This window comes from Carcharodon carcharias, chromosome 16 (genome assembly GCF_017639515.1).
Source record: "Carcharodon carcharias isolate sCarCar2 chromosome 16, sCarCar2.pri, whole genome shotgun sequence".
Taxonomy (NCBI): domain Eukaryota; kingdom Metazoa; phylum Chordata; class Chondrichthyes; order Lamniformes; family Lamnidae; genus Carcharodon; species Carcharodon carcharias.
The window spans coordinates 54,804,094-54,824,304 of record NC_054482.1 but is presented as its reverse complement, the minus strand read 5'-3'; the positions used below and the strand labels follow the sequence as shown (position 1 = coordinate 54,824,304).

General features: G+C 40.7%; 1 protein-coding gene across 4 annotated transcripts in view; it reads left to right on the top strand.

Moving 5' to 3' along the window:
* Window positions 1-20,211, top strand: part of jak1 (Janus kinase 1) — a 159,648-nt gene that overhangs the window by 113,663 nt on the left and 25,774 nt on the right. For all 4 annotated transcript variants that reach the window (XM_041207570.1, XM_041207566.1, XM_041207567.1 and 1 more), the window contains 5 exons: window positions 2,322-2,479; window positions 4,081-4,204; window positions 8,525-8,741; window positions 17,111-17,229; window positions 17,953-18,105. In XM_041207570.1, coding sequence (XP_041063504.1) covers window positions 2,322-2,479; window positions 4,081-4,204; window positions 8,525-8,741; window positions 17,111-17,229; window positions 17,953-18,105 — 771 coding nt within the window. The remainder of the gene's footprint in view (window positions 1-2,321; window positions 2,480-4,080; window positions 4,205-8,524; window positions 8,742-17,110; window positions 17,230-17,952; window positions 18,106-20,211) is intronic.

Here is a 20,211-nt window from a genome sequence, read left to right as displayed (position 1 = left end):
GTGTTCCTCCAAACCTGGCCACTTTTCCATAGAACCATAGAAAAGTTACAGCACAGAAGGAGGCCATTCAGCCCATTTTGTCCATGCCAGCCCAAGGATACCCAGGTGCCTTCTAATCCCACCTTCCTGCACCCAGCCCATTAGCCCTGCAGCTTACAGCATTTTAGGGGCAGATGCAGGTACTTTTTTAAAAGAGTTTAGAGTTTCTGCCTCTACCATCTACTTGGGCAGCAAATTCCAGACACCCACTACCCTCCACATAAAAAAGTTATTCCTCATGTCCCCCTAACACCTTCTGCCACTTATCTTGAATCTATGTCCTGTGGTTCTAGAATTCTCCATCAAGGAAAACAATTTCATTCTGTCCACTCTCTCTATTCCCCTCAATCTTGTACACCTCAATCAAGTCACCTCTCAACCTTCTTTGTTGTAAGGAAAATAACACCAGCCTATCCAATCTCTTCTCATAGCTACACTTTTCTAACCCTGGCAACATTCTTGTAAACCTCCTCTGCACTCTCTCCAGAGCTATTACGTCCTTCCTGTAATGTGGTGACCAGAACTGCACACAATACTCCAGTTGTGGCCTCACCAGTGTTTTATACAATTCCAACATTATATCCTTACGTTTATATTCTATACCTCTGCCAATGAAGGACAGCATCCCATATGCCTTCTTTACAACCTTGTCTACTTGAACTGCTGCCTTCAGGGACCTGTGTACTTGTACGCCAAGATCTCTCATTTCATCTACCTCTCTTAATATATTCCCATTTATTTTGTAATCCCTGTAACTGTTTGACCTCCCTAAATGTATGACCTCACACTTCTCTATGTTAAAATCCATCTGCCACTTTCCCGCCCACTCCACCAACCCATGTATATTGTTTTGGAGATTATGACTATCCTCTACACTATCCACTACTCGGCCAATCTTTGTGTCATCTGCAAATTTCCCAATTGTGCCCCCGCGTTCACGTCCAAATCGTTAATATATAACACAAACAGCAAGGGTCCCAACACCGAGCCCTGTGGAACACCATTTGAGACAACTTTCCATTCGCAAGGGCATCCATCGACCAATGCCCTTTGTTTCCTGTTACAAAGCCAACCTTTTATCTAGTTTGCCACATTACCTGAATCCCATGGGCTTTTACTTTCCTGACCAATCTGACATGTGGGACCTTGTCAAATGCCTTGCTAAAATCCATGTACACAACATCCACTGCACTACCTTCATTAACACTTCTTCCCAAAATTCCTTTACCACCACCCATCACCAGCTGCTTATTATCTAGTTTTTTAAATTTTCCATCCTGATGAGCAGTAGAAAGGAGAATCAGGCCTAATGCATAACACGCAGCCAATCCACAAGCACACATTTTGCACTCCCACCAAAGTTGAACTTAACAATGTATGACAATACATTGGTTTCAAGGTGTGCTTCAGGCAGTTTTGTTGTAAATATTACATTTTTCCAACTCTTGCAAGTTAGTTGTGGAAATTGAGTCTGATACATGGGACGTGTAACAAGAAAAATAGCTTCAGACTCCACTTTTCCTCCCCTTCTCATGTGCAGTTGCTGATACTGAGCATCAAAAGGTACCATCCAGCTTTGAGTTCCTCAGCTGAATTATTTTTCATGTGTAAACTTAGACAACTAAGGATAGAAATTACTGTTGATGATGTTAGAGTGGGAATGCTTAATACATTTGTTCCAATTCTCCAATCTGTTATTTTACCAAAAGCTTAAAATAAATGGGTTAGTGCCTCCATTAAAAAGGCAGGGAAAGAAATTTGATAAAAGAGCATTCAGCATTTGTATACATCAACAACAGGGAAGTAAAAGTTGACAGGCTACCAATAAGCTATTGCAGCTGAGCTCAAACCTGCCCACAGACGCATAGATGCAAGGGTCACTTGATAGCAATCAGGAACATGAACCCTGGCTGCATCTTTCCCTTTTTAGTCACAGTGGTGCAAAGGCCAACCTTAGCGCTCCACTGTCATCACAACTGAGATTAGGTAACTTATTACAGACAGGATTCAGATTCAATTCCAAACGGCATGTTGAACCACACTAGAAGAAAATAACTTTTTTTAATCGTTTTCAACTTGCTCAGACAAAAGAATTCATTTCAGTTATCAAACTTCATTACAATAATGAGAAACCAGTTTAAATGTAGATTCCCCATTTTTTCACACTAACTTAAAAAAAACTTGTGACTCGTGAACTTGTCAACACCATACTTGCAATGATAAAATGTAACCTTGATATGAAGCATATTAACTTTCTGAATTTAATGTTTTTTGTGTTTCAGGAGCTCAAGCTATCTTCCTATGAAGAAGCTCTTTCCATGGTATCCTTGATTGACGGCTACTTTCGATTAACGGTAGATGCCCATCACTACCTATGCACAGAAGTGGCTCCTCCTTTAGTTGTACACAACATAAAAAATGGCTGCCACGGACCAATACGGTAAACTGTAATTTTAAAAATATACAATTCCCTCCTTTTTCCGTTATCGTGTAAAAACTGTAGAATTATTTTAACTTTCGGTCCATAATTTGGAAACCAAACTAAAAATGTAACTGGCCTAAGGAGTGTGATTGTGTTGAGCTGAACAAATCCTTCTGTTTAAGTGTCCCCACACCCAATGTTGCACAAACACCAGTCGCAATCTTCTCCACTTTCCCCTAAGCTGTAATTTCACTGTTCTGCATGTTCTTCCTCCTTCCTCCAGCTTCACAATGTTCAAAAGAAAATTGACTGAACTTCTCAGCCTTCTTAAAATCTTAGGGCTTTTAACATCCAAGTTTGATATCACCTAATCAGTATTACCTCATTTCCGTTGCCTTCTCCCCCATTCTTTTCAAACTTGATGGTACACTATACTATGGCCTTGGCTCTTCAATCACAGATCCTAATTTGTAAAACACCTGGAGCTTATAATATCAGCAGCACTTTTGACTATGTGAAACTTGGTAATGTTCACCAGAAGAATGGCAGATGTGCATCCAGTAAAAATGTCAAGTAGCCAATCTGTTTTCCGATGTTGGAATTACTTTTGTCCCTCCTTGAGATTTATTTATAAGAATTATATACTTTATTCTGTATGTCAAATACAGAGAAATTCTATTTACCACAGCAACAACAATAACTTAAATCTATATAGCACCTGCAGTATAAAAAAATGTCCCCAGGTTCATCACAGCTAGGCATAAGGAAAAGTAAGAAGGGAGTGGTTGCTTGAAGAGATGGTTTGAGATTTTTAAAGGTAGAGGGACACAGATTTTGGAGGTTGGGAGAGGTGGAATTCGAGAGTAGGACCAGCAGTTAAAGGCTCTGCTGCTAATGGTGGGATGAATAGAGGCAATTTACAAAATATCATAGTCAGAGGAATAGTCAAAGAAGGAGCTGACTGGTAAAGGGCTGGAGAAGATAACGTGAAATGAACTGAAGATAAGTATGAAGATTTTAATGTTGGGAAACAAGGAGCCACTGTAGGTTAGTGAGTTCAGGGATAATGAGTGAGAAGAACTTAGTATGGGGCTAAATGTATGAAGCAGAGCTTTGCACGATAAAATTTCTGGATGGTGGAGGAAGGTAGGCCAGCAAGGAGAGCACTGGAATAATCAAGTCTAGAGGTGGTAACGGCACCTTAGTTGTGGAAGGGCAGAGGTAGGGGTAGTGGCAGACAATGTTACAGGAGTGAAGCAGGCTTTGTGGTGAGGGATCTGAAGCTATGTCCGGATTGAACAGGGTGCCAAAGTTGCAAAAGGTCTCAATCTCTGTTCTTCAGAAACACATCTGTGGTGCTCAACTCCATTTTACTGACCATTTTAATGGCCGCTTCTGATAATTTGATCAACAGCTCTTGTTATGTATAAGCACTGTACTTATCTTCCTAATTTTTGACTGAGTCCTTTGCTAATATCTTATATCATTTTGAAACTTCAATTTGGTCAATTTATGTCTCCCATTTTCCAAAAAAAGCAAGCCTAACTTTTTAACCTTTCCTCATAACATCAATAAATGCAGGCCTTAATTGTGACCTTTTCACAAATTGCTCTTATCAGTACTGAATATGCTATCAACAAGTTGAAACACGAAGGCAATGAGGATGGCATGTACGTGTTACGTTGGAGCTGTACAGATTTCAACCACATCCTCATGACAGTTGCATGCAATGGAACCACTGAGGTAATGATTGAGTGTGCTTTTTTGAACAATTAATTTATCTTGTTTCTCCTTGCCCCCTATTACAGAAGAAGAAAAATTTAGGGATTGTAATTTGTATATAAAGGTACTCCCTTTTGCCCACATTATTTTCTTATTTTTAAAAAACAAATCAAATTTCCAATCTCAGCAGAGACATGGGCCTTGAGTCCACTAGCCCTCAAATCTCCACCCACTCCCATGCTCCACCCATGCCAACTCATTCTCCACACTCATGCCCAATTGGTCTCTTTTATGCCACTGCTAACTAATGTCAGCCATCTACATCTCCAAGGGCCCTCATATGTCCATGCCAATTCATGTCCCCACCCACTCCCATGAGCTCTCATACCCTCTATGCCAGCTCATGCCTTCCACTCATCTCTATTGGCCCTCATAAGCTCTATGCTAACTCATTCCTCCATCCTAATCCATGGGTCCTCGTACCCTCCATGCCAACCCATGATCTCTGTAGCACCCAATGTCAACTCATCCACCACCCTTTGCCTTACACCCTCCATGCCTAGTCACCCAGTAACCACCATGGGCAGACCTCAGGAGCCATGTTGAGATAAAATAAAGGTCTAAATATCTATTAGAGTTTTCACTATATTAAAAAAAATAATTTATGAAAGTCCATTCAAAACTTTTAATTCCCATAAAGTACTTAATCCCTTATAAACAACAGACATATTCATAACTCCACATCAAAGATAGCTAATCCTTTTATAGCCTCTTTGAGCTGTCAATCAAACTATGAATTTAAGACCCCATGCTGGGATAATTATAGGTTGTGGAAAACAGCCAAGCATTAAGAATTACATAATGATAGCCCTTAGGGTAATGTCAACTAGCAGCTATTGTAACCCCTAGACCAGATTTGTTTTACCTCTCACTGACACAGCCAGCCTATTTTTTTCATTTTTTGAAGGGCTGGGGAGCTAAATAACTTCATAGCTTCAGTTTTTTCATACCCCTCACTGACGTAGGCAGCCTTTTTAATTTTTAAAACCTTGGGCTTTTAAATAATTCCACAGCTTGAGTTTGTTTTTACCTCTCACTGACACAGGCAGGCTGTTTTAATGTCTAAAATAGTGTAGATTTAAATAACTTTATAGCTTGACAGTTCTACAGATCTTCTCCACCCTCTACTCTAAAATTTCCTAACTTCCACACAGGCTTAAGACCTTTGCTAAAGTGCGCTGAGTTCAAATGGCCCAGCTGAGATTGGGTTTTCCTCATGTCTGAATCACCTTTCCCCCACTGGCAAAAATGGGATCTGCTGCAAATGGGGACAGGACTTCAGTATTGGGGTCCCAACCGCCATTTTGAAAGATTCAAATCCAGGCCATGGGGTTGTGAAGTTCTTTCTGTCCAGACCTGCAGTGGTGGTGTTCCTGACAGAGAGAAATCACTTGCACCATGCTGCCGCCATTCATTTTAATAGGAGCTGCAATTGCTTTTAAAGGGAAGTAGAACTTTACACATCTGAGCTTTGTCGCATTGCAAACAACTCTGCCTGCTGGCCCCTATCTGCTGGTGGAGTTTCAAGGGTTAAAAAAGGTGACAGGCTTCTTTTTCTAGCATTAGTAACTTACAGGTAAGGCAACAGACTCCTGATTTTTTACAATCTTGATTCATAAGTTAAGGACCAGATTTTCACTCCCAGGCCAGGTGCAAAGAGAAGGGAGGATTCCCGGCTCTGCCTTTAAAAATGGCAGCTCGCAGTTCCAATTTTCGTTTTGGGGGGCAAGCTGGATTAGAAGTCCAGTCCGCTGCCCGCAGAATGGGTGCAGAGGCCGGCTGGGCAGATGGCCTGCCTCTATATTCCAGCACTTAGTTGAATTCAATAAAAAACGGATTAAAATAAAAAATAGCCCTCACTCCTCACCCCCTCCACATTCCCCATGTTCATCCAGGCCAACCTATGCCACCTCATGTCCTGCATCCCCATGGCCCTTTATAACCCCTATGCCAACATAGTGCCAACCCAAGCCATCACCCTTATCCCCTCCTTGCCAAATCACCTAGTATTCATCATGGGTAAACCTCTGGAGCCACACTGACATAAAAATGTGTCTATTGATGACATCACTATTTTAAACAAAAAAAACACTTTTTCAAAAAAAATATCTTCAACTAATCTCTCATTAAAACAAACATTTTTATTCTATAACCACTTGACTCTGTCAATCAAACTGCTAACTTAACAGGTAACCCACTGATAATGTTAGTTTGTAAATTCCAGTTCATTCCAGCACAAATCGTATAATGATCGAACTCAGGCTTAAGTCAACAGATAGAATGAAATATCAAGCACTGATTTCTTTTGAACTCCAGACTTGCTTTTAAACTTAAAGCCCAGCAGAGTTAAATCCATTGACAGCTTTGACACTTTGGTATTTTTTACACAACCATGTTTACTTTTAACAATCCCAAAGGGATACTTTACCTCTCCAAAGGGTTGTCCTGGCTATCAAAACGAATCCACCCAGCTCTTACCTGGTCTAATCTGGGTTTCACACACCTGGTCAACCAAAATTCAGTGGAGGCAGCTGGAGATTTGAATGGCCAGCTGCCTCAGTAAAACATGCATACGCAAACCTCAGCCCAACTCCAGTTCTGCCCCCGCTAAAATAGGAAATGCCATGTTTGGGGGCAGGACTTAGGATTTATGGCTGTTTCTGCTATTTTTGAGGCAAAGATCTGGGCGTAAATTTTATACTGCTTCCAGATGGGTAGTACTGCTGCTTTGCAAGCACTTCTTTCAGGTGGTTTTGTATAGCTAGTAAAAATCCAAATCTTGTCTTGTATCACTGTGACTCAAAAAGGCCACTTCACAGCTACATAAGGCATTCAGTATGCTAGCACTGCTAATTACTGAATGAAGTAGCATTTTTTTAAGTGCAACGCTCAGGGGGCAATAAGGGGAAATATTGGGTGAAATCAGGCACTAAATGGGTGCTGTGTTAACAAAATACTCCTGTTTGAAAGACTGGTTTTAACCCACAATATTGATTCTAAATGCTGATTACCATGACCTGAACTTGCTGGGAGGTACTGAAACAGTCAGCTACAGGTTTAGCACTCAGGCTGATCAGATATTGTTTTTGGGAGCAGTATATGTGGGTCCCACACATCCACTTCAACTGAAGATGTGGAATGCGCTGGCTGAAACATGGTGACATGTTTGAGGATGGCTTAGGGATGGAGTGAGAGGGTGCAGTTTCTCAGATTCAGCACTGGAGATCCTGGTGGAGGAGGTCTAGAGGATGAGGGATGTATATCCTGTACCTGCAGCAGGGAAGGAGTCCACCTTGTCCTCCTGTCCCCCTCTTCAGCACCAACTGATATGGCTCTACCTGGCTTCATATCCTCCCATTTGTCCAGCAGACTAAGGAAGGATCGCTAGTAAAGATGCTGATAACCGAGTATTCCCTTTCTCCTGGTGACTCCTGTAGGGTAGAGTAGCACAGCACTTACTCTTTTTTAGGTGAAGTTGTCAGATAATTTCTAGAAGAAATGTTGATGGAGGGTTAGTAAAGTCTTGGCAAAGTGTTCCAAATTGTCTCCCAATGTTTCAAAAGTCCTTTTCAAACCTCCAGGAACAAGTTAACAGTAAACGATGATATACCTTTAAGTAGTACTTGAAATCCTCAGCAATGACTAGTTTACTCCCAATCAGCTGGTCGCTGTTAGGAGGGGGCATTAGGTCAAGTGCTAGCTACCAAAATGTCATGCAGCCTCCTTAATGAATGCCAACAGGTGACTTAAGTGACAATATTTTTAGAAATTTGGGAAGTTTCAGGAATAGGTCAATATTTGCAAAGGACCCCACATACAGGAAAAATGTTAAAGCATTCATTTCTAAAACAACCACCACCTTGTTTATTGAGTGGTGATGTTTCAGTTTTCAGACTGATGGTTCACAAAAAATCCACTACCCAACTGACAGCAGTGTCCAACTATTGTACCTTTTTTTGCCAGAGGGGAGGGGGACCTTGAGGAACATTGGATTGGTTGGGATCTCCCTAAGGTCAGTAGAGTTGCTGGTGGATATAGACAGTGGTCCCTGTAAACTTCTTCACCTGAGTGATTTAAAGGGAAGAGGTAATGTTTAATACTGGTCTCACTGGGCTAAAAATCTCAAGGATATTTGTACTATATATCAAATACAGTGAGTTAAGAGAGAGTGAAGTAAGTACTTTGCACAGGAAGTAACTTACCTCCAGTTTCTTTTTCTCTTAACAAAATAGATGGCAATAACCACCTAATTAATCACAAAATTCAATTGTTTTCTTCAAGTGTATTGACTTCTGTGATGGAGGCAATAGCTCAAGACCAACAAAACAGTACAAGAACTTTCAGATTGAAGTGAGTAAGAATTCTGGTTACAAGCTGCATGGCTCTGACAGCTACTTCACAAACCTTAAGGAGCTCATGAGTCATCTCAAAGGTCAGATTCTTAAAACCGAGGACGTAAGTTTCCAACTGAAAACCTGCTGCCCGCCAAAACCAAGAGGTAAGAATTACAAAAGCTGCATGAATTGTTACCTTTTCAATGAAGAAATCATGTCCTCGAACTCCATGTTTGAATACTCCAATGAGGTTTCTGACCCTGTCACAATACCAAAATGGCTCTTTTCAAATTCACAAATTACATACTATTTGACTGTGACATAGGTAAACTGTCCTTCTCAACCTGTCTGCAGCCTTTGACATGGTTGATCTCACCATCCCCCTCCAACACCTCTCCACTGTCGTCTACCTGCACTCGCTTGGTTTCTTATCTATTTATTCTTGGCTAGAGAATCACCTGCTATGGCTTCTATTCTTGTTCCCATACTATTACCTATGGTATCCAAACGATCTATCCTTTGCACCCCCCTCCTATTTTTCATCTACATGCTGCTTCTTGGTGACATCACCTGAAAACATGTCATTTTCCACATGTATTTTGATGAAAACCAGCTTTACATCATCGCTACCTCTCTCGACCCCTCCACTGTCTCTAAATTGTTACACACATTGTTCAACATTCAAAACTAGATGAGCAAAAATTTTTCCCAAATGAATCTTGGAAAGACTAAAGCCATTGTCTTCGGTCCTTACCACAAACTCTGCTCCCTCGCCATTGACTGTATCCCTCTCCCTGAAGCTGAAGCTGAACCTGGCTTTTGCACCTCTGCTGTCATATTTGATCTTGAGATCAACTTCTGACCATATATCACAGGCATCAGTAAGACTGCTTAGTTCCACCTCGGCTCACCTGTTGCTGAAGCACTCATTCATGTCTATGTTAATTACTAAAAACAGCAGTTGGTGTTTGGGGAAGTTTCCACAGGTGCCAGTTTACCTCCAGTATCACTGTCAATAGTCATTTTTCACCTGTGCGCTGAGCCTGTGAGTACCAGTGTAACTGGACTGTGCAGGAACTCAGAGCTGAACCAAAACTTGTTCCAACTCTTATGGAAATGCATTTTCATAATAGAGTAGCTGTATAATGGTCAGTGAATTTCTTTTTCTCTTCCTGGTCCAAGTTATCCGTGTGGCCATCCCAACTGAGATGAGTAAAATTCCTTTCTAAAAAATATTTTGAGAGTTGAGAGCTCAGTACAAAAAGTTGCAAAATGTTTTAGCAGTAAACTAAGTTGCAAAAATGTTGTATAATAAAAACTAAAAATGCTGGAAATACTCAGCAGGCCTGGCAGCATCTGTGGAGAGAGGAACAGTTAAACTTTCAAGTCAGTACAACTCTTCTTCAGAGCTTTGCCTTTATTATTATGCAATAATATTGTGATGTTTCACTCTTTTCTAGTCTTGTAACTTTTATGTAGATATATTTCCTCAAAGATTATTTAGGGAAGAATTTTCCCCCTGTCATTGGTGGGGGGGAGTGCAGGAGCAGGCGCATGCAGGCACGTCTCTGATTGGTGCCCCCAAGTGGGAGCATGCCACTATTTCACATGGGCAGGTCAATTAAGGCCCGCCAAGCATGACGTCCGCCAGGAAGCGCCATACACTCCCTGTGGGGGTGGGGGTGGGTGGGATTCCCTCAGCCAAGAGAGCGTTCTTTCATGCATGCGCGCAAAAGAGTGCACTCATCTCCCTGAGGCTAAGTGCTGCCTCAGCGAGATCGGCGCCAAATTTTAAAATGGTCAATGTACGAAAATGAAATTTCCCTGACATGTCCCCTCATGTGACACTGTCACATGAGCTGGGACATGTCCATCACTTTTAAGTAAACTTTTATTAAATTTTTACAAACCTACATGAAACCTCATCTCTTTTCTGAAGCCCGCCAGGGCTCCCGGCCTGCCCGCCAACCTTAAGGTTGGACGGGCAGGTCCATTAATTGCTTGAATTAATTTTTAAATGGCCTCAATTGGCCGTTGACAGGTTGAGGGAGGGAAAAAGCTGATACGGCTGCGTCACCACTGAAAATTGAAATGACATGGGGTGACATTGGGAGTTCCACCCGACGTCTTCCCGAGTCATTTTACGTATCGGCGAGCAGGTCCTGCCCCCCACTTGCCGAGCTCAATATCCTGGCCTTAGAGTTTATTAACTGCTGTTTATTAACTGCTGATTGTGCAATACCCACTAAGTATAGTGTCAGCCACTGAGTGGATCTGAAGAGGCAGTTTTTTATGTAAAGTAGGTATAGTTAATTGTTGCCCGAAAGCGCACGAATAAAACTGACAGTTTCGACAACTAGACGGTCCTATTTTTTGTCGCAAATTAGATTAATATTTTAGCTGTAACAACACTTGTTTGCAGGGATTCTTAGCACATTTAAGATATATGTTTGAGAGTTACTCTTTTATAACACACACCCCATCCAGACAAACAATAAGATAAAAGGAAAATCATTAATATTGGATATCTGAAATAAAAAAGCAATAACGACTGAAAATGCACTGGAGGTCAGTCTTCTGGAAGTGATGGATGAATTAATGTTTTGGAGCCAATTTACCAGAAATGTCACCCTACCTTTTCTTTTTCAAATGCTATGACTTTCCAATGCCTTTTTTGTTTGTTTACAAACAAAATATTTATCTGGATTTTTAAAAAGAGCTGCACATTCAGTGACATACAAATATGAAAAGAAATATGTTCAAAGTAAGCTGTATTCGGTATCTAAATGCCATGTATGTGTCAGCTGTGATTCAATGGATAGCACTCTAACCACTGAGCCAGAAGATTGTGGGTTTAAGTCCCATTCCAGACCTTGAGCACAAAAATCAAAGCTGATGCACCAGTGCAGTAATAAGGGAGTGATGCACTTTTGGACTCCATCTCTCAGATGAAATGTTAAAGCAAGGCCCCCTCAACCCTTTCAGGTGGACATAAAAAAAATCCCATGGCTCTATTTTGAAGAAGAGTAGGGTGGTTTTCCCTGATGTCCTGGCTGATATTTATCATCGCAAAAACAGATTATCAGGTAATCATCACATTGCTGTTTGTGGGAGTTGCTGTGTGTGAATTGGCTGCTGTATTACCCACACTACAACAGTGACTACACTTCAAAAGTAATTCATTGTCTTTAAAACACTTTGCTGCATTCGGTGGTCATGAAAGGTGTTGTTTAAATACAAGTCTTTCTTTTGTCTTTCTTTCACAAAGAGGAGTACAATATAGTTTTTTTCATTGGCAGAAATTATAAATCAATCATGAACGTTGGTCACAAATTACAAGTCTTTCTATAGAAATCTGTATTTGCCACCTCTATGTTATCCTCAACTTATCAAGTAGTTTCTTTACAAATTTGGTAGACTGGCAGGGTCACAAACTGCTCCACTATGTTAAGAACCAACAAATAATTATTTTTATAAGACTTATTTATTTAATAACATAATTAATTTTGCGCAAGCCTTTACCATGATCGTGTGAAGTGGATGTGAAAATTGACCGACGATTGTGGTCAGCAATATTAGAATTCTGTCCATTAATTATTTAATATTTTATTTTAATTTTTTTGTTTTGCTGTTTTGTAAAGAGAGGGTCTGAGGAATCTGTTTTCTTTGGGTGTTTATTGCAAAAGGAAGCACCTTATCAAAACATCTTGTTCTGACTGACCTTTAGATGTGGCTGGTGTGATTTGCTGCATATCCTTTAAGCTGTACTTTGTTTGAGAATCCTTTCTTATTTTCAAGTTGGAGGTTTATCTGGAGAGTTTGCTTAAATAAGTGTTGTTTTCCTTGAACCTAAAAACTCAGGAAATCTTCTTGATTGTGATATCTTATGCCTGCTCTTTTATATTTTTTAAAATCATTGATCTCCCCACCTCCCATACACCTTTTTGCCTTAAATAGTTCAGAATAAAATTCAGTGCAGGAAGGACATAGTTAATGTGGTCTTATTTTGTTTATCAACCTGCTGTTTCCTGTTTGATTGAAGGGACAGGTTGACTTGCACTGGAACTTAACTGAACTTAAAATTATGAACTCTTGTTCAGACTTGATTTAAATGGAAATTACAACGCATTTAAGCCTTCCTTCACAAACCACCCATCATTAGCCATTCTTTCTGCTTAATATCATAATCGAGTTATAGTCTGCTGCAAAAAGTCATTATGCAGTATTGATTTGTTGAAATAAATTGCCAATAAGTAATTTGTATCTGGCATGTAGATTTGTAGGCTGACAATGTACTAAGCCACATGTATGCACCTTTCTTTCTTTGAACCCACACATAGAAACCAACGCACTCCTAAAAGCCCACTCACACATATGCAGTCCCACACATACGCCCACACAGTCCTTTTAACAGGCGTACACATTCTGCTTTTTGAACTTTAAATTATTGATGAATATAGATGCAGAAAAACAAACAAAAAACATAGCGTAGAGAAATCGTCTCACTCGAGATATTGTTATTGTCATAGGAGCAACTACCATTGTGAAATCTCTTTAAGCTGAAGTGGTCTCAACTGACCTTTCTACTTAAAAGTTCAAGTTATTTTAGATATGAAATCAACGATACACATCTCTGTTCAGGCCTTAGTCCATACTGCCTGTTCTGCTGTCCAGTTAAATCATGGCTGACCTGTGGCTCAACTGCATTTGCCTGTCTTTGAGGCTTATCAATTAATGGCTTTATCTAATAAAAATCTGTCAATCTCAGTCTTGAAAATTTCAATTGACCCAGCATCCACAGCCTTTTGCAAGTCAGAATTCCAGATTTCTACCATTTTTTATGTGAAAAGGTGTTTCCTCATTCCATTCCTGAATTGTTTAGCTCCAGCTTTAGGATTATGATCCCTTTTTTCTGGACTCCCTAACCAGAATAAATAGTTATTATGCATTTACTCTATTGAATCCCTTTAACATTTGAATTACCTCAATTAGGTCACCTCACAGCTGACTATATTCAAGGGTATACAAGCCAAATTTATACAACCTGTCCCCATTATTTAACTCGAAACCCTGGTATTGTTCTGGTGAATCTCATAAACCCGGTGAATTTCCACTGCACCACTTTCAAGGCTAGAATGCCTTTCCTGAGATGTAATGCCCAAAACTGAACTTAGTACTCCAGGTAGGGTTGAAACATTTGTACAACTAATGCATAACTGCCTCTATTTTGTAGTTCAACCTGCTTGCGATAAAGGACAACATCCATTAACCTTTATGATTGCTTTCTATACCTGTGGATTAACTTTAAGTAATCTGTGTTCCTGGACATCCAAATCTCTTTGTTCCTCCACAGTTCCTAGTCTTTCACTGTTAAGAAAATATTCTGATTTGTCTTTCTTGAATCCAAAGCGGATGCCCTTCACTCCCCCACATTGAACTCTAATCTGCTATACTTTTGTACATTCACTTAGTCTCTCTCTATCTCCCTTTGTAGCTTCCTGTTCCCATCTCTGCAGCTTACTGTGCCTCCTAACTTTGTGCCACTTTCAAATTTGGATCTGCAACTGTCCTATGATTCAAGTAATTTCCCCACAACCAGTAGTCTCTCAGACTTTTCCTCCTTCCTTTCTTAAATAATGGAGTGACATTTGCAGTTTTCCAATCCAACAATTCAATTTTCTTAAAAACAAAAAAACTGCGGATGCTGGAAATCCAAAACAAAAACAGAATTACCTGGAAAAACTCAGCAGGTCTGGCAGCATCGGCGGAGAAGAAAAGAGTTGAAGTTTCGAGTCCTCATGACCCTTCAACAGAAGGGTGAAGTCTCATCCTGCTTTTATTTGTTGAAAGGTCATGAGGACTTGAAACGTCAACTCTTTTCTTCTCTGCCGATGCTGCCAGACCTGCTGAGTTTTTCCAATTCAATTTTCTTACTTAGGCTAAATCTCACAAGTTCCTCCTCTTGATCTACTTTTACGTTCCTGTGTGCCACTGGTATTTTATTTTTCCTCTCTGTGAAAAAGTATTCATTTAACAAGTCTGCCATTTCCTTATATATTAAACTATCAACTGAATCTGTCTTTAATGGCCCACATTTCCCTTTACCTCTTTTCATATATTTACTGGTATAAAGGATTCTACTGTTAGCTTTGTACGTTAGTCCTTGCAAGTTTTTGTCACTTTTTTTGCACCTCTTATATTTCCTCATAACAATGATTTATATTCTTTGTATCCCTTTGTTACTTTTTATAGCTCTCAAAGTTTGCTGTATTTCTGCTTTTCCTTGCATTTGTGTGTCAGCCTGTTCTTTTAGCTCAACATTGATTCTTTTACAAGATAAGGATCAGTATTGAGCTAACAGAGTGTATAGTGGGTGAATGGTCATACAAATGCTATAATTTGGCATGGAGTGTATGAGGGGCCATGGGAGGGTGGAGGAGGGACATGGCATGGAGATAGGTAAGGGCAGGTGGAGGGCATGAGGTGGCATGGATGGGGCATGGGGAGTGTGTGGGGGTGAGAGGGTATACAAGGTGAGGGCTAGAGGGCCTTTCTTTTTTATTATAACTGGGACAAAGTCCCAAAGCACTGTGGTGGGCCCCTGCACTCAGCAGTCCTTGAGGCTTCCTCTGAACTCTTTCCAGGGGTGGGGGGCCTGATTCCAGCACGCACCGGTCCCACTACGCACTTTCTCTTCTCCCCTTCCCAGAATGAAAAATCTTGCCTTTGTGGGCACTGTCTCCTGAGGCGGGCGCGCCAAGCGTGGAAATTTCCCAACTCCCGCTACCCATCTCAAAGATGAAAATCCACCCCAACATCCAATATCAGAAATGTAACAAAGCAAAACAGTGAGCAGAGTCATGCGTAGCATTAGGATACATTTATACTACAGGTTTAGCTTCCCAACAACACTAAACTTACAGTATTAATCCAGAGTCTGGGCCTGATTTCACTCCATTAAAGGAGTTATGCTAAACCCAACAAAGGGTGAAGTCTCATCCTGCTTTTATTTGAACCATGTGGAGTGTAAATCTAATGTGGTATCAAATCTTGTTTAAATCTAGCTGTTGTTAATTGTTTAGAAGGCAGGACTTTAATCATGTATGCGCATTGTCCTCCTGAGCAGGGGTAACTGGGATTGATACAGCAGCAACTAATCTGAGGCTGGTAGCTTCAGTATAAATCCAGCTGTAAAGAGACTTTTTAGTGGTGTTAGCAGGCATCAGGATTGCAACATCCTGACGAATGGAGCAAATTATTCCAGCTGAGTTTCTAATTGATGTTTCTCTTATATAACATGTACCTTACCCATATCATGTCTGTGTCTGCAAATCACTACCTATAATATCATCTTTTTTTCAGCTACTTTTTGTGAAGTTTATATTTAAATGAGGAATGTTAGTGCTGGGAGTAAACAGTTTCCCATATTGTGCATCTACTTGCAACATTAAACTTTTGCAAGGTTAGGTGTAGCAGAATTTAGATACTGATCAAAACTTCCTCTAATCTGTTGTCAACAATGCACCTTAACTCTAACCTGAGAAAAGCACTCTGGTCTTTCTGAATTACATTCTTAAAAACCCTGTTTTCCATTTGCAGATGAAATATATGTCTTTGTGCACTTTGGATTCCTTTTGCTGTAGTTGCATTCACATTTGCTTTAGTTTTTGATTTTGCTTTGTCCTTTCTTGTATTTAAAGGAAAATGTTTTGTTCACTCCTGGTGTTCTAGGACTGTATTGCTGTCAGTGGCAATTCTTCCTGCAGCAACCAAATACCCTGAGGATAGGAATTCCTCTAGATGCCCCTTTTGCTTTCATAAATTTAGAGATCAGAAGCAAGTGTACTTACATCCTTTACCCATCATCATTACCCACCCTTATCACAGGAGTTGGTTTTATAAACCAAGACCAAGACTACCTGATTGTGTTCTGTGGTAGTACATACATTTACTTTTTATTGAGGAGGCTTGGGATTTCTACATTTTCTCCCTGTTCCCTTTTTCTCCTTTGTTGGAGTACTTTCACAGACTCTCTCCCAATCATAATGTCACTGGAGCAAAACTTCACGATGATCTACGTAAAATGGCATGAAACACTAATTAGGCAAAATGTGAAAAGCAATTAATGTAGATATAACTCCTTGAAAATAGTTAGTTTGCAAGAATCTTGGACCAAAACAAGGCTGTTAACCGTACTCTGTCACTTCGATTTTGTTTAAGGAACTGACATTTATTCTTCCTCTTCCAATCCCATATCTCCTCCACTGAATCAAGAATTCATCCTGTTCCCTTTTGACTGTATCAGAGCTTATTTACATGTGAGATCAGCAAAGAACGCTTCCTCCTTTAAGTATTCTCAGTTTTATTCCGCAATGGATTAACTTTTCAGCTTCTACACAAATCAATAATAGAAAACTTTCAAAGACTTTCCTTGTCGTGGAGTAAAGCACAACAGTTTTGACATTGGATATGGGACTGTTTGTATTGAAAGAAACAGATATCAAACCCTTTTTCTAATATTCTCTTTGCACAGAAATCTCAAACCTGTTAGTGATGACAAAAAGCCAGTCCCAGATTTCACAGCTCACTGCAAGCAACTACAATTTAAGTCAACTGAGCTTCCACCGAATCCGCAAGGAGGAGATTTGTCAGGTGGGACCACTGCTACTGACTTATGCTGGGGTTCAGTTCCGTAGATGCGTAAGGCTGTCTATCAACTCAGACAATTAAGTGGCCATTCTTAATATGTGAGCCTGAATGTTGACATGCTTTTTCGCCACTGAGGCCCCTCATAGCTGATTCTGATCTTGTTCTCACCTAGTGTTTGCACATGTCTATTTCCTGGCAATAGTTTACTGATGAATAAAACTGAATATCCTGGCTGACTTTTTTTAAACTCCATTGTCCAGGGCTCTGAACTCAATTAGCATGTCCCACTATTGTTGTAGCTGAGACCAGTAGTTCATATTAGACCAGGAGTTGAAATTGCATTTGTCTGAGTCTCTATGGTGCAGTACAATACTCGGCATTCATTCACCGAACCTTAGGACCAATTATTGTAGGAGCAAAACTGAGATTAGAAACTCAGAGGAAGAGGAAGTTAACGTAACATCCCACCACTCAGTGGCATTTTGTGAGATGCTCCAACTTCCCATTCTGCAGTTTTTGCTTTTAAACCTAAAGGAACTGCTGACCTAAATAATTTTTCACTTTAAAATGTATTTTATTGCTGAAAGGCAGTAACATTGTCCACTGTCTTAGTTATTATTAATTTGTGTATGTGTGGTACGTGTGTGTGTTTGGTGGGGGTCAGGTGGCAGGGTTGGCATCTCGTCTGGTGCAGGGTATATTTAACTGATTTGTACCCAATTTCAGCTTGAACATCTTGGAAGAGGAACCAGAACAAACATTTATTCTGGGACACTGAATTACAAGGATGATGATGAGGAGGATGAAAGTTTCTACAATGTGAAAGACATCCGGGTGGTCCTCAAGATACTTGATCCCAGTCACAGAGACATTTCACTGGTAAGAATCATAGAAAGTTTACTGCACAGAAAGAGGCCACTTGGCCCATTATGTCTGTGCCAGCCAAAAAACGAGCCACTCAGCCTAATCCCACTTTCCAGCATTTGGTCTGTATGCCTGCAGGTTACGGCGCTTGAGGTACATATCCTGACACCTTTTAAATGAGTTGAGGGTTTCTGCCTCTAATACCCTTACAGACAGTGAGTTCCAGACCCTTACTGCACTCTGGGTGAAAAAGATCTTTCCTCATCTCCCCTCTAATTGTTTTACAAATCACTTTACATCTGTGCTCCCTAGTCACTGACCTCTCTGCTGAAGTAAATAGGCCCTTCCCATCCACTCTCTCCAGGCCCCTCACAATTTTGTATATCTCAATCAATTCTTCCCTCAGCCTCAGCCTCCCTGTTCCAAGGAGAACAACCCCAGCCTATCCAGTCTTTTCTCATAGCTGCATTTTTCCAGTCCTGGCAACATCATTGTAAATCTCTCTTGTATCCTCTCCAGGCAATTACATCCTTTCTGTTATGAGGTGACCAGAACTGCACACAGTACTCAAGTTGTGGCATAGCCAATGATTTATACAGTTCCAGCATGACCTCCCTGCTCTCATATTCTACACCTCAGCTAATAAAGGAAAAGATTCTGTATGGCTTCTTGACCTGTCCTGCTATCTTCAGACACAAAAACATAAAATGCTGAAAATGCTCTGAAGAAGAGTCATATGGACTCGAAATGGTAACTCTGTCTTTCTCTCCACCGATGCTGTCAGACCTGCTGAGTTTTTCCAGCATTTTTTGATTCTGTTTCAGATTTCCAGCATCCGCAGTATTTTGCCTGCTATCTTCAGGGTTCTGTGGTCATTCATTCCAAGGTCCTTCACTTCCTCTACTCCTCTCAGTATTCTCCCATTAATTATGTAAACCTTTGCCTTATTTGACCTCCTGAAATGTATCACCTCACACTTCTCTGGGTGGAATTCCACTTGCCATTTTTCAGCCCACCTGACCAGTCCATTGATATCTTCGCTGGAACTGTGATGCATGTCAGTAACTTTGTTTAGATTCAGTACGATCTTTTGCAATTAATTTTCTTACTAGTAATCTCTTCAGTACTGAAGATGTATTTACTTGTGTGGGCAAAGTTCTGAGACCACCCCTTTCAGGTTTTCACATGTAAGACATTCCACAAATTGGCCTCCTCCCATCTCTGATTGGCTAGAAAAAATGGCCTTTAAAACTTGATGCTCGGTTAAACATTTAATTTTCAAAATGTTCTTTTATTTCCAAAACAACAATGGGAGCCAAGAGAAGGAAGGCAAATTAACTATTTAGCTAAAGGGAAAAGGTTAGAAATTATTGGCTATTTGCAGTTTCAAAGTCTTGTTTAATTCTGAATTGAATTTCAAACCAAATCCGCTGCATCAGAAAGCCTGTATACATTCACCTCCATGACAGTGCCTACCCCCACCCCTACATTAGAATATCTGCTGCTGAAATTCGTTTATCATATCCAGATTCAATTATTCCAATGTTTTCCTGGCTGCTTTCTCCACCTCAACTCATATCCAAAGCTCTGCTGACCATATATCCTGCACCAAGTCTCATTTGCTCATCACTTCATATCCTTTCTGCTTTATGTTGACTCCTAGTTGACCCAATGCCTCAAATTTCAAATTCTACTCCTTGAGCTGGATTTTACCCCCCCACTTCCAGGCATGTTTTTGGCAGGGGGCATGTAAAATATGATGGGTGGCTAGGCCACTGCCTTCCCACCCACCCCCTCCAACTCGGTCATCATAATACAGTAGGCGGGGGGCACTGGTATCAGCAGCCCATCAGCACTAATGGGCAATTGAGCTTGTCTGTTGCCTGTTGACCCGATATTATGCTGCCCATGCCAATACAGGTGGCAAGGGCAGGCAGGCGAGATTCAGAGTGCTGTTTTTAATCTATCTCAGTAGAAAAAGCAAGAAGTGGGGTGGGTGGGGCTGCCCGTGTGTGCATCACAGGCATCACCCACAGGACAATGCCTCCTCTCTTTGTGCCTCCTCGCCTTGCAAAGCCCACCCTTTCCCCCACACCCCCAACCCCCCACCAGGCTTCCCTC